The sequence below is a fragment of the Oenanthe melanoleuca genome, chromosome 18 (genome assembly GCF_029582105.1).
Source record: "Oenanthe melanoleuca isolate GR-GAL-2019-014 chromosome 18, OMel1.0, whole genome shotgun sequence".
Taxonomy (NCBI): domain Eukaryota; kingdom Metazoa; phylum Chordata; class Aves; order Passeriformes; family Muscicapidae; genus Oenanthe; species Oenanthe melanoleuca.
Window position 1 is genome coordinate 6,988,922 of NC_079351.1, and position 26,503 is coordinate 7,015,424.

General features: G+C 54.0%; 1 protein-coding gene across 1 annotated transcript; it reads right to left on the bottom strand.

The window, feature by feature from the left end:
* Positions 1-2,503: 2,503 nt before the first annotated feature.
* Positions 2,504-24,994, bottom strand: EVPL (envoplakin). Its single transcript, XM_056505856.1, is given in 23 exon segments — positions 2,504-5,290; positions 5,293-6,301; positions 7,059-7,151; positions 7,726-7,836; positions 7,922-8,005; positions 8,590-8,740; positions 9,063-9,256; positions 9,747-9,885; positions 10,286-10,464; positions 11,162-11,343; positions 11,877-11,974; positions 13,229-13,383; positions 13,518-13,664; positions 14,387-14,512; positions 14,734-14,829; positions 15,380-15,487; positions 15,973-16,134; positions 16,782-16,820; positions 17,096-17,221; positions 17,796-17,919; positions 18,584-18,738; positions 19,141-19,240; positions 24,894-24,994. Coding segments are annotated over 23 exon segments (6,063 nt in total). The 5' UTR covers positions 24,953-24,994; the 3' UTR covers positions 2,504-2,864.
* Between the last annotated feature and the right edge of the window lie 1,509 nt (positions 24,995-26,503).

Sequence of the window (26,503 nt, forward strand, 5' to 3'; positions counted from 1 at the left end):
AAACAAGGCTATAAAAAACCTGAACTTGGGAGCATGGGAGGGTTTTATTGTAATGGGCTCTTAAAATATGCATGTGGTGACTGTACATAAGCAATGCACTTGTAGAGAATCATGTGCATGTTAGGTGGAGCTTATCCTGTAATAAATTATGTTTCTTCTTAACACTACAATGGTGCTAAGGAGTTTTATTTTACATGGTTTTCGGTGAATTTCAGTGACAGAATGAGCAGCCGATGGTTCTGCAGCCCAGTGCTGTCTCAGTGTGGGGTTGCTTTCCATGAGAAGTTGCCACACACTATTTCAGAGTTTATTCTACTTATTTAAACACTCAAAAGAGATATCTAATTTACAGAACTCAAATTTCTACACATGCACGTGCACACATGTACTCCTAGTAACTGCAATCCCAAAAAAACTATTTTAGCACAACCTGACAGCTGTGCTCCTGCATCTCATGGCCTCTGTGTGGTGGCAGCCAGCTTGGGGCCACATATTTGTGATTGAATCCGTGGAGACATGGATGAGTTCTGCTGTGGGAATCATTTCCCTGCCTTTGCATACATGTTGTAAAGTCAATGCTCCCCTGTTTGCTCTATGCAAACAATGCTCATGTTGTACCAGACAAACTGTTTGCAGAAGAGTTTCCTTTTTGTTTTGTTTTTAAAAGATCTGCAGTAAAAACTAAATATCAAGGACATTCATCCAGTCCAGAAACATAAATAAAACACTAGAGCAAACTTGGCCCAGAAATTGAAGCAACTCACTTAAATTTAAACATTTCTTATCCACTGCTGCCAGCAAAGGGAACAAACAGCAGCTGTGTTGAAATAACTGCTCTGGGAAAGCCAGTGCAGCACCATCACCCTGTGCCTGTGAAGGGAGGAAGGAAAAGTCCTACCTGGCTCCTCCTGAGCAACTCCCAACCCAGCCAGACAGCAAGGCTCTGGGAAAAGCCCCATGGCTGAGTGGTGCTTCCTATGGACACACCAGGACCTGACATCAGCTGCTTTCTGCAGATAAGGGGCACTTGGTAGCAAACAAAAGGATTTTTAGTGAGTGTTTTTCAGACTAAACTGCTCAGCCACCTAATCATCTCTTAACAACTTCACCCAACCCCAGGTAAATCCCTCCCACCACACAGTTAGGGAGCACTTTGTCCAAAAATGGCTAACTGCCTGCCTAATTACCAGAACTCCAAGTCTCACTGTTACAGAGCACTCCCCCAGACCATCAATCAACCCACAGAGGGAGGCTGGCACCAAACTCACCTGCTGGGCTGGGCTGAGCTGCAGGAAAAGCAACAGCTGCATTGCTGATGGATGCTCCTGATTGCAGCCAGGGGAGGGGAGCAAAGCCAAGGCACAGGGGGCTGCTCCCTGCAGCTTTGAGGAGCTGTGACCTGGGGATTCCTGGGAACTGCCCTGCTCCAGGGCTCCTGGGTTGTGCTGGGGCAGGATCCTCACCCAGCCAAGCTCCTGTGCTTCAAGGGTGTTGGGCTGTTTCACCCCTGGTCTGTGACAGCCCAGCTCCAGAGCCTTGCTGCTGCTCCAGACCAGCAGTGTTCTTCCAAGGGAAATGAGCTGGGAGTGGATGCTCCAGCCTGTGTGCAATGGTTTTCCCTATTGTAAACCAACAAACTGCCCAGCATTGATCATGGCAGCTGAGATGGCCAAGAGCAGCAGCCATAGGCCTGACAATAACCAGAGACCCTGCAGAGCCTGGGACAGAGCCTGGGCAGATCTCAGACTGGAAACTTGCTGTTACAGATTACTGATGCTGGGCACTGCCCACCAGCAGGAAGGTAATGGGAGCTGAGTGTGCTGAGCCTGCCAGAGTGGGAACAGTTTCCTCCTGGAGCCCAGACTTCAATTCCAGCTAGGCTATATGGAAATAGAGGCTATGCTGCTGGTCTGGTGGGTGAAGGAGGGGGAGAAAACATCTACTCTCATGGATTATTTTGAGTGTGTTGGAGTACCTGAATTGCATCAGCTAAAAGTGTCCTCGGGAGAGGGGAAGGAGCAGCTGACATGAATACAGAAAGTAATTTTCTCATCCCACAAATCCAGAGGATGTTCCACAATAGTGTAGATACTAGGGAAGAACATTTGGGATATGAGAATTGCTTGTTTCAGGAAAGACTGAGTGGTGGAAGTTACACAAGGGAGTAACTTCCTTTTAGTTCACCTGAAGAATTAGCAAGTGTGGATTTTCCAGTACTGTTGGGTGGGACTGCACCCCTTTGGTGTTCAAGTCCCTCTATTAGAGGTGTCCAAATGACCAAGAAGCAAAGTCCTGTTGGTTTTCAGTTTTAAAGACAAATATAACAAAATCTTTTAAAATATAGACTCATAGGTAGAAGGACACTTTAGGGTGTTCAATGCTGAGAGATCAGGGACAGCAAAAGTCTACAAAACCTGTGTGGATTGGGCTGCAGGGCATGGGATTGCATGGGGGAGGAGTAGCTGTGCCTTTAGCCACAGCTTGCAGAGATGACACAGCCACAGACACTCACTTGCTATGTTTATTGCATGCAGAATGACCCAACTGGAAAACACTCTGTCTCTCCCCTCTCTGGGCATAGCCACGTTTAACCTACTGCCCATGAAATTCTCAGACTCAGCCCCTCTCTGGGCTGATCAGGAAACAGCACCCAGGGACTGTGGGGATTCCTCCATGGCAGACCCACGACCATGTTTTCTTCCTGGCACGGCCGAGCTGTGTTGGGAGGCAGGTAGCTAAGAGAGAAGATAGGCAGCCCTAAATACTAGATCTCCATTCCTGTGAGCCTGCTGCCTCCGTGGGGAGAGGTGTTCTGAAGGGATGAACTCCTGAAGGAACCAGCCCCAGTGTGTGCCTTGGTCCATTCAGTGCCTGAACCGTGAGAGCCTGGGGGAGCGGCTCGCCTGGTGGTACCGCTGGTACCCCTCCGACGCGGCCGGCAGCAGCAGCAGCTGGCTCAGGGAATCCTTCTGGCAGAGAGCCATGGCCTCCTTGTAGTTTATCTTCTCTTTAGAGACAGGGTCAAGCAGATCTTTTTCATAGTTGGACTCATCCTGGAGCCTGTTGGCCAGGTTGCTCGTTATCATCCCCGTCTGGACGGCTTCCAGCACAGGGATGCGACCAGTTTTCTTGGGATCGATGAGCCCTCCAGTTAGATGCTGGACTTGCAGGTAGGGGAAAGCACTGTCCTTGGTCATCCAACCCTTCTGAACTGCTTCCCCCACAGACAGCCTTCGCTTGGTCACGGGGTCCTCAATGCCTGTGAAAGCTTTCTGGGCATTGAGCAGTCTCTGCATGTAGGTCCTGTCAATCAGCCCCCTCTCGATCGCCTTATGGACCGAGAACCGGTCCCTGGAAATGAGGTCTATGATGCCCCCCGTGGCAGCCTGGGCTTCCAGGAGCTTCTGAGCTGTCATGGGATCGAGCAGCTTCTTTGCAACAGCAGTTTTGATGTTGTACTTGGTGTTGGTGGTGGTGTCATAGACCCCAGCAATGGGGGATGTGTCATCACATATGCCTTTCTGTGAGGCTGGGGGGAAGAAGGTTTGGGTTTGGTGGGTAGTGGGTGATGTGAGAGGGGATTTGGAGATGATGGAGCCAATTGAGAGGGACGAGGGAGGCTTGGTTTCCCCAGCCACCAGCAAGGCAAATTCAGAGATGGGAATCTTGCCATCCCGGTACAGCTGGTACTCCTCCTTTGTGATCCTCCTCAGCCTCAGCGCATCATCGATGGAGTACTGCTTCCCACTCTTCTTGTCAAGGAGAAGTGAGACCTCCCCATTTGGGCCCAGGGTGGTGACTTCTTCCCAGTCACACTCCAGCTCTTGCAGCTGGATGTACTGGCCTCTGTCTATGATACCTCGCTTGTAGGCTTCGTAAGGGGACATGTCCTTCCCCGTGTCAGGGTCCAAGATAGAGATCTTGGTGGAGAGGTTCGTCTCTCTCATCTGGGTCTCGTGATTGATTTCTTCACGGTTGACCTTTGACTGGAGATCCCGAATGAACCTCTCCTTGTTGTAGATCTGGTCCTTCTCCCTAAGGATGTCTGCCTCCAGCAGGGAAACCTCGTGTTCCAGCTGCTTCTTCTTCTGCCTGTCATTCTGGGTCCGCTGGCTGAGCAGTTTGGATTCCTCCCGAAGGAAGAGGACTTTCTGCTGCTTCTGCCTCTCCAGCTCCCTCAGCTCACTCTCCAAGCTGGCTCTCTCCTGGATGGCCAGGTTCCTGGCTTTCTGCAGCTCTGTCTCTTCGCGAGCCCACGTCCTCTTCATGCCTTCAGCCCTCTCGATCTTCTCCCGGAGCCGCCGCACCTCTTCCTCTGCCTTTTGCTTGGCTCCCCTCTCCCTGCTCAGCAGCTCCCAGACACGTGCACGTTCACTCTCCAGCGCTCTGTCCTTTTCCACTCGAATCACCTCCTTGTAAATGGTCTTCTCCTGGGATTTCGTTTTCTGCAGGACATCGACTTGCACCTGCAGGTTCTTGCATTCTCTCTGCAAGCTCAGCACCTCCATCTTCTCCCGGTCCAGCTCCAAGCGCAGGTTGCTGGCAGACTGTTCCAGCACTGGATCCTTCTCCAGCTTCACCACTTCTTCCATAATGATCTTTTCTTGCACTGGGGCTGGGCTCTCCTCCAGCTCCTTTATTCTCAGTGTAATTTGTCTCATCTCCTTCTCCAGTGCAAGCCTCTTGCTTCGATCCTCCTGAAAGTTGAGCAGCTTCTCTTGCTCTTCCACCAGCACACGAACCTGCTGCACGTCGCGCTCCAGGCGGCGCCTGTTGCTCACCTCCTCATCCAGACTGCGCCTCAGCCTGCTGTGCTCATCCCGGAGCTTTGGATCCTTTTGGGTCAGTATCACCTCTTGGACAACCACCTTCTCCTCTGGCTTCCTCCTCTCCAGGAGCATGTATTTGTTCTGCAGGTCATAGATGGCGTCCTCTGCAGCTCTCCTCTTCTGGGACATGTTACGCACCTCCTGGCGCAGGCGATCGGCTTCTTTTTCCAAGAGTGGGTCATTCTCGTATCGGATCACTTCCTTGTTCACCAGCTTGGTTTCCACCTTGGATCTCTCCCTCCTCCATTCATCCCTTTCCCCCTGCAGCCTGATGAGCTGCTCCTGGGTCCTGCCGTTGGTGTTCACAAGTTCATTGAGCTGCTCCTTCAGCCTGTCAATTTCTCTGAGAATCTCTGGACTCTTTTCATGTTTCACCACCTCCTCTATGACCTCCTTAAACTCCACCTCTGGTTTTTGCGCCCTGAGGACTTTGAGCTCTGCTAAGGCCTCTTCCACTTTGTCCTTTTCAGAGTGACTTCCTGCAGCTCCCTTTTCAGGTGTGCAATCTGCCTCTCCGTTTCAGGGTCCACCAAGAAGATCTCATTGACCCTCTCTTTCACCTCTATCCTGGGCTTTTTCTTCTCTGCAATGCTGTACTGGCTCTGCAGCTCTCCCAGCTCACCTGTCAGCATCAAGTTTTTGCTCCTCTCTTCTTCAATCAGAGTCTTAAGCTTGGAAGTTTCTTTCAATAACTCTGGGTCCTGCTCTACCTGTTTCACCTCCTTAACAATAATTTTGGGTTCTGCTGTCTCAATCAGTCTTTCCACCTCTTCAATCTTGTTCTTCACTTTCACTATTGCTTCTTCTGCAGACTTTCTTTTGAAGGATTCCTCATCGATTTGTAACTGCAGGGTCCTAACAGACTTCAGCATTTCTGGGTTTTTCTCCAGTTTGATGAGCTCCTTCACCACCACTTTCTCTCGGATGTTGGGCTGCTTTCGCTCCAGCATGTGCAGCTCCCTCTTGTGCTGCTCGAGCTCAGAAGCAGCAGCCAAGCTCTCCTGCTGGAGACGCCTGATCTCCTGGCGAAGGCTGGCTGCCTGGCCATCCAGGCTGGGATCCTTCTCAATTTTGGTGATCTCTTTGGTGAGGAGCTGGGCAGGAGCCACCTTCTTCTCGCTCTCCATCTGGGCCAGCTTACGGCTCATCACATCAATGTCTTCTTGCAGGCTCTGCCTCTTTTTGCCTTCCTCCTCAATCTGCTGTGCCATCCTAGACAGGTTGCTCTCCACCTGTGGGTCTCTGTAGTATTCTATCACCTCTTTTTCTTCCACTCTTTCAATGGGCTTCTGAGTTTTCAACATCAGCAGCTTGTTTCTGTGCTCCTCCAGGTCCTCTTCAATCCTGGCCACTTTCCTCCTTTCCTCTTCCAGCTGTGATTTCAACCCCTCAGATTCCCTGCTTGTTGTGGCTTTGTTTTCAGCTTTCTGGGTTTGTTCATGCACAGCTTCAATGTCCTCATGCACTTCCTTCTGCAAGGGAAAAATAAAAAAAAGAATTTTAAAAAGGCAGGCAAACTAAGTCATTCCTTTAAGGTGTCATCTTTTAAATGACATGGCATGGTGGGAGACAAAACTGGCACAGAATCCTCAGGCAGTCTTCAAATAAGGCTGTTTGTAAATGGAAGGTGAAGACACAATTCCATCATCTCAAGGTGGGTCTTCCCCTTGACTTAAAGGTGCTGCAGCAGCCCACAAAGGTGCTTTGTGCTGCCTTCTTGTATCTGCAGCCCAGGCAGAGCATCACAGCCAGTCCCCAGCTTAATCTCTTCTTCCTGAACCCATTAAAAGTCACCTGCTCTTGAAACCTTTCCTACAGGTGGATCAAACCTTAGAAAGGTATAAAAATCCTATTGCTTTGAAGTGTTTCCAGAAGGTTGTGAGCACTGAATTCCAGCCACACCCACAAACAAATCTGAAATTCTCAATCTGTGATTGTTGATTAGCTATGACTAAGAGAACTGGACTTAAAAGCCCTATTTTTTTCCCCAAGCATAAACTACAGCTTCAGTAATGAGCTAAGGGCTCCCAGAGATGATGAAAGTCACAACTCAAGATCAGTGTCAGTGAAACTGTGTTTTCCTGTGGTCTTTTTCTCAGAGGGGTTTCCATTCCTGCCATTCCTCACACCTGGATGTGGAGACAGGGAGGGGTGAGGGAGCTCCAGGCTGAGCAGATCTGAACCCCAATCTGGAGCCCCCCACCCCTGCAGTGAGCTGTAAGCTGGTACCTTCTCCACAATCTTCTTGGCAAACTCCAGCCGGCTGAGCTGCTCTTTGCTTTCTGCTACCAGCTCCATGTAGAGCTTGGTGACATCATTTTCCTGCAAAAGAAAGAGCAGTGAGAGCCTTGTGCCCCCACTTGGACACAGCTCTGCTGTGTGGCCAACTCTACCTGGACCAGTTTTTGTAGGGCACAGTTCTAGGGATGAGTGTCTTCCCATCTGACTCTTTAGAGAGACACAGAGTGTAAAGATTCATGCAGGAGATCCTGTCTCTGTTATTTGAATGCATGTTGGATGCCTGCAGGCCTACACAGGGTCCAGTTTTCCAAATTCACAGCTGGAGAGCAGCTGGCAAAAGCCTCAAGGTGATGCAGGGTGTAACTGGGAAGAGAAGAGGAGCTCTGGCTTCTTCCTCTCCCCACACATCCACCCTGTAAGTTTTACCTTCACACACAATGTGGTGAGGAGGCAACATCAGCAATCTCAGCCCAGGTGCCCTAATTCAGGATCTCACAAACTGCTTGCCCCAGGGACAGAGGGATCCCTGAGGACTCTGGGATTAGGACCATAACCAGTGGTGGCTGTAAGAGTGGATTAAGGCCTTTGAGGGTAATGAGGACTTTGAGGATAGAGCTGGAACAATGGTTTCCATGCCTTCATCTTAACATTTTACCTGGGCCTGGATGCTTTCCTGCAGGGGGGTCACACGCAGCCTCTTTGCAGCAGAGTCAGTCAGGGAAGGGTCCAGGGAAGAGCTGTATTTGCCTGCTTCAAGCTCATAGTCCTGTTCAGAGCAGACACATGAGGATCAGGTGGGATCTCTTGGGTGAAATGCTAAGGGAGTGATAAATGGGAAAACCCCTCCTTACATTGAGTGTGGACTGCACGTTCTGGGACAGCCTGACCAGGGCATTCTTCTCAGGCTCCTTGCTCTGGATCTCCCCCACCAGCCTCTGCAGGAGACACAGGTGGTGTTAAGGACACACTGACATCCAGCTGCTCAGCAATACTCTTGCAGCCTAGAGAATCAGCTCAGCTGAGGGAATGGTGGGAACACCAAGACATTTAGGATGAGCTCCAGGGTTTTAGGGTATCTCAGCTGTGATAACTTGCCCAGGACCTCCCACACTGATTTATCACAAAAAAGGTAAATAGCAGCCAACACAGAGACCTCTGCAATTCCTTGTCTGAGCTAGTCAGCTTAGAGTCTGCTCAAGTAGAGAAAAAAAGAAGGACTTGGAAACAACGTCTCAGCCTAAGGTGTAATGTTTCAGGATCTGAAAGTGTCCTCTCCATGGAGATTTCAACCTGGAGGTGACTGATAGGCACAGATGAGGACACCAGCACTGTAGATAAACCCAGCAAGGTGAGATACACCAGGTAACACCATCCATGGGCTGCAATCCTTCCCTGGTTCATTCACTGTGATGGGGGAGCACACAACTAGGAGCTGGCTGCTGCTACTTTGCATGTGCTGTTCACAAGCAAATTGCCCCATCCCTGCAAAGTTACAGGGTGCTCTTGCCCTGGAACACACCTTCTGTGCCTGCAGCTTGTAATTGATCTGGCTTGGCCCATCAGTGGTCTTCACTTGGTGCTTGGGTAAGTTGTTCATCCAGAACATCAGGTTCTCATTGGAGTTTTGGAACTGCTGGTAGGTGAGGCTGATGTTTCTGAGGGTCTTCTCTCTGTACAGCAAAAAAGTGGACAGGAACATTAAGGGGAAGGGCAAAGATTCATGTGCAAGTTCCTAGGAAGGAAGGTGAAAGGTGAAAATATCACAACAAACAAGATAACAAAAACGAGGAGGTGACAACTGATGCCTGAGTGGGGAGCACAGCTCTGGAAGCTCAAAGCCTGTGCTGTGGACACAGCAGGACACACCTGGTCCTCAGTATTACAGTCCTGTGGTCAGGATCAGGGTCCCACAATGAAGAACCCACTCAGGCTCTGAGCCCTGCCCCAGTTGCACCTCAGCCAGGAGGAGCAGAGCTGGCCCCAGGCCCTCACCGCTGGTCCAGCTGGTCAGCCACGGCGTGGTAGCGATCATTGAGGAGCTGCACCTCCCTCCTCTGGCGGGGCAGGTCAGGGCAGTACTCCTGGAAGTTGTTCTGCACAGCACTGCAGCTGTGCTCAGCATCCTTGAGCCCCCGGTTCAGCTTCAGCACACAGTCCTCCTGGGCCACCAGGTCACGCCTCATCTTCTGCAGGGGAGCAAAAACACACCTTGTGTTTGCATCTGTCAGAGCAGCAGCCAAACACCCTCCTGAAAGTGCCACTGGGGGCTGGCCAGGCTCTCTGAGTGACATGCAGGGTGAAAGCTGGGAAGCAAGGTGGCTTGGACAGTGCACTGAGAAGTTCTGGGGAAGGGAAAACATCAGCTCACTGTGGGTGCCAAGGATGGGGTGAGGAGACTGGGAGCAGGAGAGATTAGGGGTAGGTGTGAGGCAGAGCAACAGAGTTTGGATGCTAAGGGGGTCATGATGCATTTTAGGGACTGCAGAGGGAGGGACAGAGTGTTTTACTGTCCAGTGAGAGCAGTCATCCTGCAGCACCAACATTAAACCTTCAAGGAACAGCTTCTCCAAAAGGCTTCATGGCTGGTGCCTCAAGGTGCTCAAACAAATCCAGCTCCCCCCACACTGCTCCCTGGGCTCAGGGATCCATCCTTCATCCTCCCTGGTGTTCCCCTACCTGCAGGTCATTGGCCCGGTCCTGCAGGGCATTGGGGGATGCAGGAATGATGCTGTCCTGAGCCAGCTTGGCCTCAAACGTGCTGACAATCTTGTCTGTGTTCTCAATCTGAGTCTCCAGGTTCAGGGCAGCCTTAGCCCTGGGAAAGGAGAAAATGAAGGACAAGGCTACAGAATTCTTCTTTTTTTCACTCTTTGATGTTTAAGCATACTTAAAATTAGAGCTTCTGCAACACGTCAGAGAACAAGCAATGTGCTCTCACAGCCCTGTCATGCTGCCCACAAGTCAGATCTGTTGCAGTTCAGCACACAGCAGATCTGGGACACACACTCATTGTGATGGATTTTCCATGGTGGGGGGATCTACTCACAAATTACACACAGGAACTCCTTCAGAGGTGCCTTTGATGATGGATGGGAGGTTCCCAACATGTGCTGGACCTCAACCAAGCCTCATATAGATCAAAAGCATTTTGTGTCATGCTTCTGTGTTGGCACACCTGTGCAAGGACACCTCCTCCCCTCTTCCCCATCACTCACTTCTCGTTGTACAGGCTGGAGAGCACATTGACATCGTTGTATTTGCTCCTGAGGGCATTCAGTGTGACAGGCAGCTGGGAAGCCGAGGTGCTGGTGGGTTTCTTGGAAAGGTAGGTCTCACACTCCTTCTGCAAGGCATCCTTGGCTGCCCCCAGGTTCTCCAGTTTCTTTGTTGTTTCCTGGCACAGCAGATGGGAGCACAGTCACCCAGCACAGCCACAGCAGTGCTGCTGTGGAAATGTGTTTCCCTCAGGGGCGGATTTGGCTGTGGGGCTCAGGGTGTGGTGCCCCTCTCATAAGGAGCTGCCCCTTGGGGCACAGCCCATCCAGACTGGGGCTGTCTGGCAGTGGCTGGGTGTGGGAAAGAGATCCACATAGACAGAGGTGGAAAAAACCTACCTGCCTGAGCTGCCAGAGCTGGATAAATACCCAAAGATGAAGATGGAACAAGCTGAAATACTGCAAACCCAGGCCTTGACCTTGGGCTCCAGGGCACTGCCCTTTTCCTGTCTCACTGACATTTACAAGTCTGTACATCCCATCAGGTGAGACAAGCTGGCCCTTGGATTAATTCTCTTTATCCCTTAGTCTATTTGTTACAGAGTTGAGAGTATAGGGTGACAGCATTCCCCAGACTGGCACCTGGACCACAGCTCTGAAATGAGTGGACCCTCCTGCCCCAGAGCCAAGGGAATGGCCTGCATTTCCTGAGGGTTTCATTTGGTCCCACTTCCATGGTCAAGCCAGCCTGAAACCCTTGAAATTGCAGCATGGTTTTCTTGTGGAGCCCCAGCTGTCACCTCCTGTGTTATTTCCATGCTGTCCTGCTTTGGGCCAAGGACACAGCTCTACCAAGCTGCTCCTGCTCCAACTCACCTGCTGCTGTTTGATCCTCCTGCCAAGGTCATCTGTGGGGTCACTGTAGTTCACAGGAGACCTCACTCTGTTCAAAACCTCCTTCTCTACCTGGACCAAGTCCTTGCCAACACGATCCAGGCTGCTGAGGAGCCTGTCAGCTTGGGGATCATCCTGGACTGCTGGAGGGCTCCTGGACTGAGCTGCAGTGAGACATAGCTTAGGTCAATACCCAGGTTTTAGCTCTGCCATAGCTCCAAAGGAGAGACAAAACCAAGAGCTGCCATGCAGGCATCCCTTCTCAGCTTTGCTGGGAGCCTTTGAACTCCAGCTGTGGGAATAACAGAGATAACCCAGGGTTGGGATTTAGCCACGGCTGCCTACTCATCCCACAGCCCCCAGCTAGGGAAGAGACCTGCAAGGGACCCAGATTACAAAGCAGGTTTAATTAAGGTTTCTGGATAGGCACATCCCCCTGAAATCCTAAATTCCCTCCAGCTGTTGATGGAGCTGGAAGTCAATCTCAGAGGCTGGAGGAGGGCAGCAGACTTGGAGTGAATTGTGAGGCAGGAGTCAGGTTCTCCTGCCAGCTGCTCTTTGCCATGGGGAGCAGCATCCTCCCACAGAGAGCTCTGCAGTGTCTGTGTGTGAGCTGCAGCTGCCTCTGCCCACCCTGGGTGGGTGCTCACTTTCCAGAGCTGCCTCTGGAGAGGGCTGGGCTGTGCAGGTGACAAACCTTGCTGGCTGGGCTGGACCTGCTCCTTTTGGCTGCGTCTCAGGCTGCTCTGGACCGCTGCTCGCTTCTGCTTCACCGTGCCCAGCTCCCCTTCCAACCTGTGAGCAGAGAGGGGCATCCTCAGCCAGGCAGGGACACACACTGGCAGCAGCTCCATGGCTGTGCTGGGGACCTGTCCCCAAAGGCAAGGGAAGGTCCCCAGAGGCTGGGAGCCTGCAGCCTGTTGTACTCAGAGATGTCCCTTAGGAAAGGGAACAGCAGCAAGAGCAGCTGGTTGGCTTGAGCAGCTGAGTTCTCTCAAGGAAGCCAGTGTTCCCAACTCTCAGCAGAAGCATTCAAAGCTGGAAATGTATTTCACAGGGTTGCAGTGCTTTGCAGCTGTGCAGGAAACAAGTACAAGTGGCTGCTGCACTAGAAATGCCACATCTCACTTGTAAGGATGGCTCCTGCCTAATGAAACTAGGGCTGGGATCTGCCAGAGCTGGAAGGACCAAAAATACTTCTGGTGAGAAAAGACTCATGGAACCAGAAGGAGGGGGAAGAGCAAGGACCAGGCCAGTTCTCATCCCTGCTGTGGACTGTTCCAGCTAAACACTGTGTGTTAAAACCAGCAATTCCCAGCTTGCCTGGCTGCTGTCAGATGAGGGCTGTCCCTCTGTGCAGAGGAACTGAATTTCTGCTTTAAAACACTCATGAAACCCATAAATCCAAAGGATTCAATAGTCTGGGATGTGTGAAGAGGGTTCCACACTGAGGAACACAATGAAGCAATCACAGCCATGGCACTGGGGAGCCAAGCTCCCACTTTGGGCATAGTGCACAGCTCTGAGTCTGGGCTCTGAGCTCTCCTGGGCACTGATTTACCCAAATGCCTGGGGCCATGATTAAAAAGGCACTGCCAGCCTCCCTGCACCACCACCCCATCCTGTGGGAATGCAGGAGCTGACTGAGCAGGCAGGCAGCAAACCTGCACAGGGGCTCAGGAAGCACTGCTCAGTCTGCAGCTGGGGCTGGCTGAGAGCAGATACCACAGATAACTCTGTCCTGTTTGGCAGGTCCCAAGCTCCAGACTGATTCTGCAATGAATTTAGTCAAACCTATGCAAGTCACATGTTTGGGTGAAGAAATCAAGCCTGACTGCCAGAAAACTCATTGCCAGTGAGGTCTGTGCAGTGTGCAGGGATGTTGGGGAATGGCAGACACCTGGATGAGAGGAAAAATCCCATTCCAGGAGGGATTCAGTACTAGATACTCGAGAGGCCTGTCCCCAGCTGCAGTTTCTCTGCAGTCAGGCTGGCAATGACCCAAGAGAGTCTGAATGTGTCTCTAGTCAGAGTCTGCTGCAGACTCACCTGTTGACCTTGTCTATGGACTCAGGGTCAGGAGGAGGGATGGAGAAACAGGCAGAAGGCGCCTCCTGGACCACTCCAGTGCTGCTCTGGACCACCCACATCTCTGGGTTACTGTTGTCCTTCAGGGTGTACTTGTCCCCTCTGGTCAGCTGCACCTGGGAGAGGACACAAATCCCAGTGAAAGGCTTGGCTTTCTGGCCCTAAGGTAGCTCCTCACACCAAGATCTGGAGCAAACAGAAGAATCCAGTTCTCTGTCCCTCCTGAGGGTGCTGCTGGCCCAGCCCTCACCTCCCCAGCATCCCAGTCACAGAGGGTGTCCAGGCTGAGGGGCTCAGGGGGCCGTGTCCTGCGCAGTTTCAGAGGGCTGATCTCTCTGCTCCTTCTCTTCAGGTCACTGATGCTCTTCTCTGCCTGCTTCAACACCTTCTCCTCATTCTGACAAAACAGGGAGACAGGGGTTGTGACAGGTTTGGGTAAGAAGGGAGGAGAGGGTCACACTACAGCAGGTGTGCTGGGAGCAATTATCTGGTTTTCTCCATCCCTCCAGGTCCCTTCTTCCCCTTTCCATTGCCAACACTCTCCTCAGTTTCCTCTGTTCACAGATCTGCCATTGAGGACACAGCCTTTCATATAAAATATCCTGAAGAAGTTTTCTTTTTCAGAAATGCTGCATTCCAGTGTCAGAAAGCACCAATATTCCAGCAGCTCCTGAGACTGGAATGTGTTACAACCTTGGGAAGACACCATGGTGAACGTGTCCCCTCCCTCTCTCCGGGGCAAATCTTCCTTTTCTATCTGCATCTCACCCCTGAGGTCAGATTTCTTTATTCCCTCCCTTGCCCCTGGCTCATGAGTGCTGAGGAGATGGGAGGATCTTTCCCAGCTTGGATACCAGTGGCTCACACTCTGATCAGAGTCTGGTGTTGGGACAGCACGTGGCTTCTCCCTGACTTCTCCTCACTCAGGTGGTGACCTGGGCTGTGTGTCACTGCTGGGGACAGTGCCACCTCAGGGCAGTGTGGATCTTCTGGGCTTCCCCCTCCCCAGCACAGAGCTGGGCTCAGCTGTCCCTGTAGGATAATCCACCCACCTCTGCCCCTTCCCCTCTGTCATTTATTGGGGAGTTTTTAACGTTGGGTTTGCCCTGAAGGCCTCACCTCCAGCTGGAGCAGCAGGTCTGACACCACCCCAGGGCTGTCTTTGTTGAACTTGCTGTATTTGGTGTCCAGGTCAGAGCTCATCTTCTTCAGGGAGCGGCTCACAGCCTCAGCATCATCCTGGAACTGCAGGTGTGGGTAGGGACACTGTCAGGCAGGGGGGACATTACTGCCTCCAGCCCACTGGGGTCTCCCAGCACCTCTAAAAGATGATATTTTGAGGGTGTTTCCCCAAAATACCTTTACTAGGTGCAAGCAAAGGGTCTCCCATCCTTTGCTGTGTCACTTCCCAACCTGCCCACTCTGGCCTGGCCTGCAGAGCCATGGCCCATGAATTTGCTTTTTACCTTCTTATAGCTCTCCACACTTTTCAGCTGGCTCTCCTGGCAAATGCAGAGATTCAGGAAATTCTGCCACTCGTTCTTCAAGGCTTCCTGGTGAGCCTGTGGTGGGACAGAGCACACCTCAGTGGGTTCCAGCTGCCCCTCCCTCCCTCAGCACAGGTGCCCTTTCCTCAGACATCCCAGAGAGCAGAGGAAGAGCAGACAAAGCTGTGCCAGGCACTGCCTGATGCTGAGCCTGGGTGAGGACAGCCCTGGCTCATTCAGAGCAGCCATCACTTCCCAAGTGGTCTCAGCTCCAGTTGGGGACTGAGCCCCCTCAGTCTGGCATCTGCAGGCTCAGGAATACAGCCCTGGCAGCTGGGAGCTGCTTTCACCTGGAATTCCTACACTGGAATTCCTGCACTGGTGTGTGTGAGCAGCAGGAGCTGCTCCCAGCACACAGATGGAAATTTTGGGAAGGGTGAAGACTCTGCACTTGCCTCGGGCCCCCTGTAGGGCTGGAGCAGGCAGAAGGATGCTGCAGTGAGTGTGGAAGGAAAGAGTAACACAACTGCAGCAGGGCTGAAGGAGTCCCCTCTGCCCCACCACCTGAGACACAAAAACACTCTCATTCCCCCACAGGGCTGGGGAAGAGACCCCCTGTCCCCACCTGGATGGGTTTGATGGCTGGGTGCTTCAGCTCAATCATCCTGTCCCCATCGTCCTGAAGGTGGTTCACAAACTCCTCCTGCCTGAGCAGCTCATTGGACTTGAAATCCTGGAGGGGAAAAGAGACTTTCTGCCCTTGGGAGCATAGAGTGTTCTCCTGGGTCACCAAACATAACAGAGAAAAGGCTCCCAAAGCACAGCTTTCTTTGTTTGTTTTTTAAAACAGAAGGGGCTAGAAATTAGATGCACTTGGACCTCAGAAAGGATCAAGGCATTTGTTCAAAGAGCATTTTCCTGAATGATTATCCCTCTCATTTTCTGTGTCCCAGCACTTGGCAGTCCCTGTGGCTGTTTAAGCTGATGTGGCACTGAGCATTCCCTTTTCTCTGGCCATGGAAATCTCCCTGGCTGTGTGTGACCCCACACCCCTGCTCAGGGGCTGCAGGGCTCACACAGAGCAGCTCATTGCTGACTCCAGCAGGGACCCAGGGTCTCTTCCCCCTGCTCTGGAAAGCCTCATGCTCAGGCTGCTGTGGGTGTGGGGAGGCTGGGGTGCACCCTGGATTTTGGGCAGCCTCTCACAGCCAGGCTCACCTCGTACTCCCTGCGCAGGCTCTGCACATCCAGCATCTGGTCACTCCAGTCCTGCTTCAGGATCCTGGTCTGCTGCTCTGTCAGGTAGCCCAGCTCCTTGGTGCAGCCCTGGAGGTGGTGGTAGAGGCTGCCAAGGCTCTGCCCTCGCCAGATGGAAGCTTTCTGCTCACACACAGCACAGAGACAGTGTCAGTGCTGGGCTGGGGAGCCCCTGTCCAGAGAATTCTGCCACCACTGCTCTTATCTGACAGGGCTGCTGCTCCCTTTCCCTCCTCACAGACAAGACATGTTTGTCTAACCAGAATCCCAGGTGTGGGCTGGTGCCTGGGGCAGTCTCAGAGCTCTGCTGCATTTCTCACAAATCCCATTTTCAGCATCAACCTTCATGGCTCCAGCTGGGTTAACCCAGGACCTTCTTCCTGGCCCCCTCCTTTGCTCTGGCTGCTCATTTCCTCTCTGGAGCCCTTGTCAGGGATCAGGGCAAGCCTCCACATTTGCAATCCTGATTTGGAGCAGTGTGGGCAGGATTTCCTGGTGCCCTCAGTCACAGAGGGAACTGCAGATCCATGACCCATGAAGAGCAGAGACAGGGATCTCACCCTCAGCACTGCCCTGAGGACAGCAAGAGTTCTTTCAATTTACACCTGTCCCAAAGAGGGAAGGAAATGGGGAAATGATATGAGGGACACAACTTCACTTTGCAAGCCCAGGGGTAGCTCCTGCTCTGAACTGAGCATTCCCTGCCCATCAGGGATGGTGTTACTCTGCTGTAAGACCCCATCTGCTCAGAAAACCACCGAGAACCTTACCAGCAAATCCTTGTACTGGCTTTTTAAATCTGCCACATCCTGGGTTACGACACAGCCAAGACCAAGGAGGTGAAAAACAACAAAATAAAAAAAAAAAAAAAAGAAAAACTGTTAGGAAAACATGTGGTGAATGCTGATGAACTGAATTATGGAATGTGCTTTAGAAACCATTCCAGGAGCCACCTCCCTGGGCCCCCTGCCCTCTGCAGAACAAGGGTGGGCATTCACCCCTGAGGAGCAGATGGACAGACATGAGCAGGGGCAGCAGGTCCCCAGGGGGTGGCAGGACAAGGAGGGGACAGAGGGTGCCTTACCCCAGAGCGCAGGTTCTTGATCTGGAGCCCGTAGGCTTCGATCTCCTTCTGGAGGATGTTGTGCTCAGCTATTTGCTTCTCCAGCTCTGACATGCCAGGGCCATACTGTCCTGCATTGACTTGTTTCTGTGCAAAAGGAGTCAGGGCAGACACTAAAGCAAAGGCTTCATTTCAGGGAGAAACCCCAGGCAGTGCTGGCAGGGCATGAAAAGATCTGGTCCAGGAGGAAGGGAGGGGATTTTTCTGTTCTTTCCCATTATTGCTGTTGGTTTCCCCAGCCATACACAGGGGCAAAGATAACCAGACCACAAAACTGAGCTGAGCCAGCCCCCTGCCCCTGGTGACACGCATGGGATGCATTTAATCACCATCCAGCTTTCAGGGGAATCCAAATTGGCTGCAATCTGGGCACTGCACATACCCAAACCTTGCAGGGTGAAACCTGAAAGGTAGGGCTGTAAAACCCTAGGAGACATCACCTTCTCCATCCTTTCATCCCACAGCAGGACTCTATCTGACCCCCTCTGGTAACTCTGAAGAGATTCATTCAGAGGGTGCTCCAGAGGGATTTGAGAGGTAGAAGGAGAGTCACTGAATTATTCCCACCACCTCCAACATCCCTGTGTTGAGCAGAGACAACAGCAAACATTATCTGGCCTGGTAGGAGATGGGAGATAGCATCAAACCCAGGTGCTGTTACCATCTTCTGGTCCAGGATCCTGGCCCAGTCCACCCTGGGCCCCACCTCGGGGACGTTCAGCTGCTCGTAGAGGGCTCGGTACTCGGCACAGAGCTGTGTCACACGGTCGTGGAGCTGCTGGATGCTGCCAGGAAAAGGCACAGTCCCTGGGTCACTCAGGGAACCAAGCTGGGCTCTGGGAAGCCCAAATTTCACTTGCAAGACTCAGGGTGCTTTGCTGTCCCTTTGTGGCCCTGGCTTGCTTCAGCAGTGTGCTGCACTTGTCCTGCTGAAGAAACTTGTCCTGTTCTCCATCTTCAGGGATGTCTCAGGAATTACTGCCCAGAGGATGCTGCAGGGAGGTCAGGGCTGTCCCTTCCCTCCTGATTTCTACATAGAAGGGCTGGAAGTGAAGGGGAGCAAAGCACCAGAAGCCAACTGAAGCTCTTCTCCCACTCCAACACCCACCTCTGACTCTGTGCTTGCCCCAAATTAAAGGCATTTTTAGGGAAGGCAGAGGAAAAGGGGATTTACCCTGAGAGTGGAGCCACATTTTAGCTCTGCATTTTTCTAGTACCTTTCATCAGGGCTCCCAAAAGATTGGGGCCTCTTGGGCAATCTCTCTGGCATCCACTCTGCATACCAATATCTTTATCATAAATTGGCAGAAAAGGTGATTTTAAGGCTGAACTCTGTGGGAAGAAGAGTGAAGCTACCACTCATGGCAAGGACTGGGGTTCATTCTATGTCCTGAGGGGGGTCCCAGTTGCTCAGGGCCCTCATCACACCAGTCTCTCCTCTGTACTCACTCTTTCTCTATCTCAGGAGCCTGTGGGTGTCTCAGCCTCTTGGCACGGTCCACATCCAGGAACAGATCTTTCAGCAGGGTCTCAGCTTCCTTCAAGTTCCTGGCATTCTCTGTCTGGAACTCAAAAGCCTTGTTCTTCTGGTGATTGCTGGAATCCTGGAGCCCAGGGAGACAGAGGGAGAAGCCTGGTTGGACCACACAGAGCTGACAACACTTTCCTTGGCCAGCACAGAGGCTCGGGATGCTCCACAGAGGAGCCCTGGTGCTCCAGCTCCCTCCCTGCCAGGGGTCTGTGGGTCAGGCTGGCAGCTCAGGGGTGTGGGGGACACAGGGCTGAGACAGCCTGGGCTGTGCAAAGCCTGAGGCAAGGAGCAGGAGGAATCTGAGAGCCTCCAGATGCAGCCCCAGGGGCTGGGAGGCTCTGTGGGGTGTCTGCTCCTCCCCAGCCTCGAGCCAGCCCCAAACCTGCACCAGCACAGAGCAGACACCTGACCTGCTGTCCTAGACAGCATTTCCAGCAAAGCCTTTCACCTCCCAGCACCCCCTGCCAGCTCTGACCTGCTTGAGCCTGGACTGAGTCTCCAGGATGTCCTTCTCCACCTGGTCAGCGTTGGTCTGCATGCGGGAGATGAGCACGGCCAGCTCGTTGGTGGAGGACCTGGGAGGGGGAGCAGCAGAGCAGGTGGGTACAGCAAACTCATCCCATCACTGCCAGGACCTGCCCAGGCCTGGCTCTTCAGCCCTTTCCCCCCTGGGTCTCTCAGGAAGGAGTCTGAGCCGTGGCCAAGGACACACTCACAGTGGTCAGTGGTCAGTGCTGCCCTCAGCCAAGAGGACAGAGCTGCTGTGCTCAGGGTGAGTCTGGTGGGGCTTTGCACAACACCCACCTGCACAACTCCTTGCTGCAGGTGCTCAAACCTTTGTGTGGATCCAAAAAAACATCAGAGGGGGGAAAACAATAGGGGGGGAAAAAAGGGAAAAAACCTGCTGTAGGGTTGCTCAAAGCATCAAGACCACATCTGGGGTGGGAAGACTTGGAGCCAGTGATGGCTGGAGGCCAGGGGAGCACCCTGCACATGCTCACCCTGTTTGGAGGTGCTTCCTTGGCTGCTGGCCCAGGTGGCCCTTCAGCCTGACCCAGAGCTGCCATCCTTCCATGTGGAGCTCTCCAGCTGGGACACTGGAGAGCCCAAGGCTGCAGGGACAAGGACCTGCTGTGCAGACCTCTGGCTGTTGTGGTGTTTTCAGAGGTTGGGGAACAGCAGGAAGCTGAGTCAGGGCAGGTTTAGGTTGGATATCAGGAAAAGGTTTTGTACCCAGAGGGTGCTCAGGCATTGCACAGACTCCCAGGGAAGTGGTCACAGAACTGAGCCTGTCTGAGCTCAAAGAGTGTCTGGACAATGCTCTCAGCACATGGGAGGATTCTTGGGGTGTCCTGCACAGGGCCAGGAGTTGGGTCCTTTCCAACTCAGGATATCCTATGATTCCAAGACTCCCATTTCTCAAGGCCATGGCACACCCACCAGCCCTCCTCGCCCCAGTGAGGCTTCACTGAATGTTCCCAACAGGTCCCTGTTGCTGTCACCTCAGTGCCACCACACACTGACAGTGCCATCACAGCCCTTACCCCACCACCACCCTTGGGCTTGAGCACCCAGCTGGAACAGCTGGATCCAAATCCTGCAGCAGGCAGGGGATGGTTCCCAACGCTCCCTGCAGACAAGGAAGCACAAAGCTCGGTGCCACCTTTGTCCTCGTGTCCTGTTCTCACAGCTTCTGCCCCTGAGGACAGTGCTGGCCCTGCCCTGCAGGCAGGGAGACACAGCACTGCCAGGATGTGGGCAGGGGCAGCAGGGTGTGGAGTGATAGCATCACACAGGGATGGAGCCCTCGGAATGCTGCTGAGGGGACAAAGTTCAGCTGAGGCTGAGTGAATTATGTGCTGCTGGGATCTGACACCAGGAGCAGAGCTGGAGCAGCAACAATGGGACACCCCTGGGGGTCAGCTGGAGTGGGGGGACACTCCTTCAGGGAAGGTTGGCTCCTCTCTGGTGAAGAAGGAGGCAGGAGAAAGGTGATATCCTGCAGCAGAGCCACCACATCTGCCCTTCAGCCATGTGCCTTCCTTCCAAGCCCCTGAATCCACAGAGGGAAAATTATTCCCCTAATGCTCCAGTTCCTGCTCATGGCTCCAGCTGCTCCATGGTTCATTCCAAAGGCTGGAACAGAAGCTGGGATGTCCATTTATTACAGCCCCAAGTGACTGTAACGTGCTACAGTCCCCCAAGGCAAGCTGGGTGCCACAGCTCCCTTTGGGAGTGAGCTCAGCCCACACTGAGGGTGGCTCCGGAGGAGGCTCAGCCCCAGCGCTCCTGCCCTCAGCATCCTCCTGCCCCTTCCCCAGCTCCTCCCTTGTTTTTCATCTCCCAAGCGTGGGCACGAACAAAGCAGCTCTCAGCTGCCCCGGAGCTTTGGGGCTGGCAGCATCTCCCGGCCATGCCAGGAATCTGCAGAGTGAGGGGGGACAGTGAAGTGAGAGGGACAGCGAAGTGAGAGGGACAGCAGAGTGAGAGGGGACAGCGAAGTGAGAGGGACAGCAGAGTGAGAGGGGACAGCGAAGTGAGAGGGACAGCAGAGTGAGAGGGACAGCAGAGTGAGAGGGACTGCAGAGTGAGAGGGACAGCAGAGTGAGAGGGACAGCAGAGTGAGAGGGACAGCAGAGTGAGAGGGACAGCAGAGTGAGAGGGGACTGCAGAGTGAGAGGGACAGCAGAGTGAGAGGGGACTGCAGAGTGAGAGGGACAGCAGAGTGAGATGACGGCAGCGCTGCCTCTGCAGGGTCTGATTTCAGGGATCCCGGAGCCCAAGAGCCCGAGCAGCGCATCCATCACCATCAAAGCATCATTCCCTGCTACCGCCGGTGTTTTACACCCCGTTAATCATCGCTCCCTCTCCATCCATCCCTCCCGGTGCTGGGGGATGCACACAGGGAGCAGCACAGGCTCTGAGCCCCAGAGCGCAGCTCCCAGAGGCGCCCCCTCCCCAGGAGGTTACACAACTCCCACTCATCCCTGACACGCCTGGAATGAGGTGGTGTCCCATGGGCAAATACTTGAGCACCACCCAAATTTCCTGCCCGGGCTCTGTGCGCAGGGAGGAGAATGAGTCACGGGCTGGGCTGGGCTGGGCTGGGCTGTCCCGGGACGGAGCCGCTCCCCGAGCCTCTCCATCATCCCCCCAGCTGAATTCAGGCTGAATTCAGCTCCTGCCCATGGCGTGGAGGGGGTGTCCTGCTTGAGCCCATCCCAGTTTGTCCTGTGGCTGTGGATAAATCTGTGCTGCTCCAAGAGGGGAGAAGTGAGGATCCATCCTTCCCAGGGATGCTAAATCACCAACAAAATCCTGTTTATTCCTGCTGGCACTCCCTTTCTGGCTGAAGGAAACACTTCATCTCTTAGTTTCTAAGGTTGGGCACAGGAATCTGCTTTGTTAGGCTGAGACACAACAAAACTATGGACTGAAAAGGTGTCAGCAAACTCCTGGTGACAGGGATCAGCCCATCCCAGCCTGTGCTGCTTGGGAAACCTGGGGCTGGGACCAGGATGCTGCAAACAGCCCGATTTTAGGGAAGCAGGGATGAGTCCTGCAGAACATCATCTGAGGAGCAGCAGGGGTGTGCTGAGAGGAGTCTGTGCAAACACCCACCCGTGGTGACAGGGACACATCACTGTCCCTCCTCGGGGTGTCCCTGTGCCCATCCCTGCCCCAGAGCTGGGCCCTCATTTCAGGGAGAACATTTGGGCTGCACAGAGGCAGCCTGGCAGCAGGTGGGATATAGGAAACCACCAGCTCATGCTGGACACCCCTCAGCCCCCCAGAATTCGGGTCCAGCTGCACACACAGAGCACACACAGAGCATGGCACAGCCCTGGGATGAGGACAAGGCTGGGCAAAGCTCCTCCTGCTCCTCCTCCTCAGGAGCCAGGGCAGCCTCCTCCCTAGGGCTACCTCATGCCTAGGAGAGGCACTCACTGTTATTATCATTATTAATTGGTTCATTTCTCCTACCACTTTCTGCCTCCTGGACAGCCCAGCTGCACACAGGGATGGTGTCTCCCAGCAGCAGGACTGTCCCCACTCCTGGTCACTCCTGGCAGGGCACTTTGGGCAGGACCAGCATCACCCACTGCAGTCCCTGACCCCTCTGTCCCCTCCTCACAGGGACTTTGCTTTATGGCCACAGGGCCCAAAGCTGGGTCTGTTCTCCCTGACAAACACAGAAGCCCTGGCACATTTTGATTTGCCAGCAGATCCCAGCAGACCACCACTGCCAGTTCTGGGTTAGTACCTGACCCCTGCCTGTCCCCTGGGCCCACACTGCTCCAGGGTGACTGGGGAGAAGCAGAGGGAGATGGTGGGAAAAGCAGCAATCCCAGGAGACACTTAAATCCCAGGAGATGACTTGCCATCCACCTCCCAAACCACCCACAGCCTTTCCCAAAATCACACCCAGGCACAGCCAGTCCAGCCAGATCCAGTTCAATTCCACCTTCTCAAGGGTTTCCCTTCCAGCCCTGCAGTGCCTCCACCTAGAGCAGGGCACATCCAGGATGTCCTCAGGGACAAACCTGTGCTTGTGCTGCCTCCCTGGGACGGATCCACCAAGTGGAGATGGCAAAGGAGGCTCAACACCACAGCCCCAGGGACCAAGAGCCCTCTGTGGGGGTCCAGCTGCTAATTATGAACTCCAGAGACAGGGAAACTCAGCTGCTGCTGAGGCTCTGGCACTGGGGCCACCAGGAGCAGCCCTGGGCCACCAGCATTTCCTTGGGGCCATCTGCAGAGCGTGTGGTGGCTGCTCCCAAGACTCTCATCCACCTTCATTTTCTCAGCTGCTCTGGGCACTGACCCAGCCCCAGGCCATGGCCAGGTGAATTAGGCTGTGTCTGAGGCTGGTGCCTCCTGAAACAAGCACAACTAGCTCAGTAATTGCTGTGCTGCTGGCTCCAGCCTCCAGCCTGCAAGAAGAGGTGTGAGGCCTTGCTGGGATGCAGCTGCAGTTATTCTGAGAGGTTCCTGCTGGGGAAGAGCCTGCCCAAACCCTCTGCAGGGTCCTGAGAGATCCCCAGCCTGCTCTGGAAGCTGCCTGGGGAGGTGGAGGGATTGCATTAGTAATGCTGGATGAAACAGAGCCTGACACAGCTCCCAGGGTGCTGGGGAGGTGCCTCACTGCAGCCAGGCCCCAGGTGTCCAGAGAGCCCCCAGACCTGCCTTTGAGGTGAATTTATTGTGCTCAGCTCCACTGAAGCTTCCCATGGCAGAGATGCAGCAGCCCCAACCTTGGAGGGGTCCCCTTGTCCCCAGGCCCTGCTGCCCCCCTCAGTGGCTGACCTGGGGTTTGGACCCCAAAACAGCCCATCTGGGGGCCAGCACTGTGTTGGGACCACACAAACACTGTCCTGGGCTGCTGCTGGTCCCAGGAGATGTGGCCAGCACCCCCTTCACCCTGCATGCCCCCTCTCCTCAGCACAACCCCCTGGCAACTTCCTCAGCTTCCAACCATGGCAGGGCAGAGAACGCCCATGGAATCACCAAACACATGCAAAATTGCTGAGGGAGGTGAAAAATAATCCTGAATTAACAACAGCAGCAGGAGGAGGGAGGGATGAGATCTCCCTGCAGGAGGACTCCCTCCCAGGGGACTCCCTGATCCCAGGGAACCATCACACATCCCATTCCCTCAGAACCGAGGGCATCTCTTCATAAAATCACACCATGGTTTGGACATCCAGTTCCAAGCCCTGCCATGGGCAGGGGCACCTTCCACCAGACCAGGCTGTTCCCAGCAGCTCTGAAAGAGGCAAACTCAGCTATTTGACCTGCAGAGAGCCAGGCTGGGTCAGAGCAGCCACCAGCAAAGCCATCCTCACCCATCTGAGCATCCTCCTGCAGGGATCCAGGGCAGCACCACAGCAGGGAACCCCAGGATCTCAGCCCCAGGCCGGGATCTGCTTCACCATCGAGCACACCTGCTCCACCCAGGCACAGAGGCTTTCATCCTGCTCCTTCCTGCCCAAAAGGGGCTTTTTGCAGCTCCCTGCTCAACGATCACAGCTCTGAGCACATCCCAGGACGCTTCAGGAAGCAGCACAAAGACAAGGACAACAGCCAGGCAGCACAGTTTGGAACCAGCTCCCAGCAAACCCCAACCTCCTGCTGCTCCACAGAGGGATGTTAGGGTGGCTTAAAAGCCACGGATCACCCACCCCCGTCCTCCCCCGGGTCACAGCCAGAGCAGGGGCTCACACTTACTTGCTGGGTTTGACAGGGGAGCTCCTGCTGGGGGAGCTTTTGGCCACCCCCTTGAACATGTTGCTGGTGCCAGCTGCTGTCCCGGCTCGGCAGGGTTCTGTGGGTTCTGTGGGCTCTGCTGGGTTCTGCTGGGTTCTGCTGGGCTCTGCTGGGTTCTGCTGGGTTCTGCTGGGCTCTGCTGGGCTCGGCTGGGTTCTGTGGGCTCTGCTGGGCTCTGCTGGGTTCTGCTGGGCTCGGCTGGGCTCGGCTCTGCTGGGCTCTGCTGCCTGCTCGGGGTGCAGGGCAGGACTCAGCCAGGCTGGGCCGGGGCACAGCAAAGAGCAGCTCCAGGGAGGCTCCTCCCCAAGGCAGGTGAGCAGCAGCAGGGATGGAGGCACATCTGAAAAAACGACTCGAAAAACCAGTTCGGGGTGGAAAGAGCAGAGCCCCAGAGGGAGAGCGGAGACCCCGCCCTGGCTGGAGAGGGCTCGGGCAGAGCCGCTCAGAGGGACAGGAGCGCTCTGCGGGAGGAAAACCTGGGAACACTTGGAGGGAGTGCTCTGCAGCCACACAAACACATTGTGAAGCATCTCCTTGCAGCATCTGTTTAAAATGCTACAGGACTGCAGGATCCCCGTGGTCAAAGCCAACCAGGCGTTTTCCAAGGTGGCAGCAGCAGTTTGGGGATCAGCAGTTCTCAGAACACGAGGTTATTTTGCAGTCCAGCAACCTTTTGGCCCAGGCTCCTGGGAAAGCACTCTGCTCATGGCAGAGGGAAACCCAGCAGCTCCAGCACAGGACCAGGACCTCAGCCAGAGGGATCCAGCAGGAATCCCACATGGGATCTTACCCAGTGCAGGACCAGGGAGGGAGGGCAGAGGTTGGAGGAGGAAGGGGACAGGAGAAGATGGGGCTCACAGCCCCCACATAAGCTCCAGAAAGACACCAGTGATGCCAACACAGGGCTGTGGCTGTCCTTCACCTTTTTTGTGTGGTCCAAGGACAAGCCAGGAGCAGAGGAAAAGGCCCAGGCTCCATTGTCCCTTCCTGGGTCACCTCTTTGTCCTCTTTAAATTTAAATCACACTTGTCTCAGGAGAGTGAAAGACACAGACAGGATGGAAAGTGGCTGCTGGGAGATCACCCCTTTGCCACTGGCATCCCACTGAGCCCTGGTGCAGTGATGCTCCCTGACCAGGCTGCTGGAGCCCCAGCAGAGCCCCCAGGCCAGAGCCAGCCCCTGTCATTGGCATTCAAAGGCTTTCAGGCACCTGAAGCCTTGTCAGGGATGAGAGTTGAAAGCATTTGATTCCACACAGACCTGATTTTGTACCCACACAAAACAGGAGCATGGGACAAGCTCCTCTGTAGGGCAGCTGCTGTTTGCATGGGCTGGGAAGGGATTAATTCCCTGTAGATTCAAAAGAAACTAAATTTGACAAGATCAACTGCCTGTAATCCCCAGGAAAATCCCCTGGCACGTGGAGGAAGTTCTAAGAATTAAGACCAAGAGTAAACCCAGCACAGCCCTGTGGGCAGCCTGCTTCCTGAGCCATCCATCACCCTGAGCAGCCTGGAGCCCAGGGCTGGGGCTCCTCACCTGCACAGCCCAGCACAGCTCCTTCCTCTGCT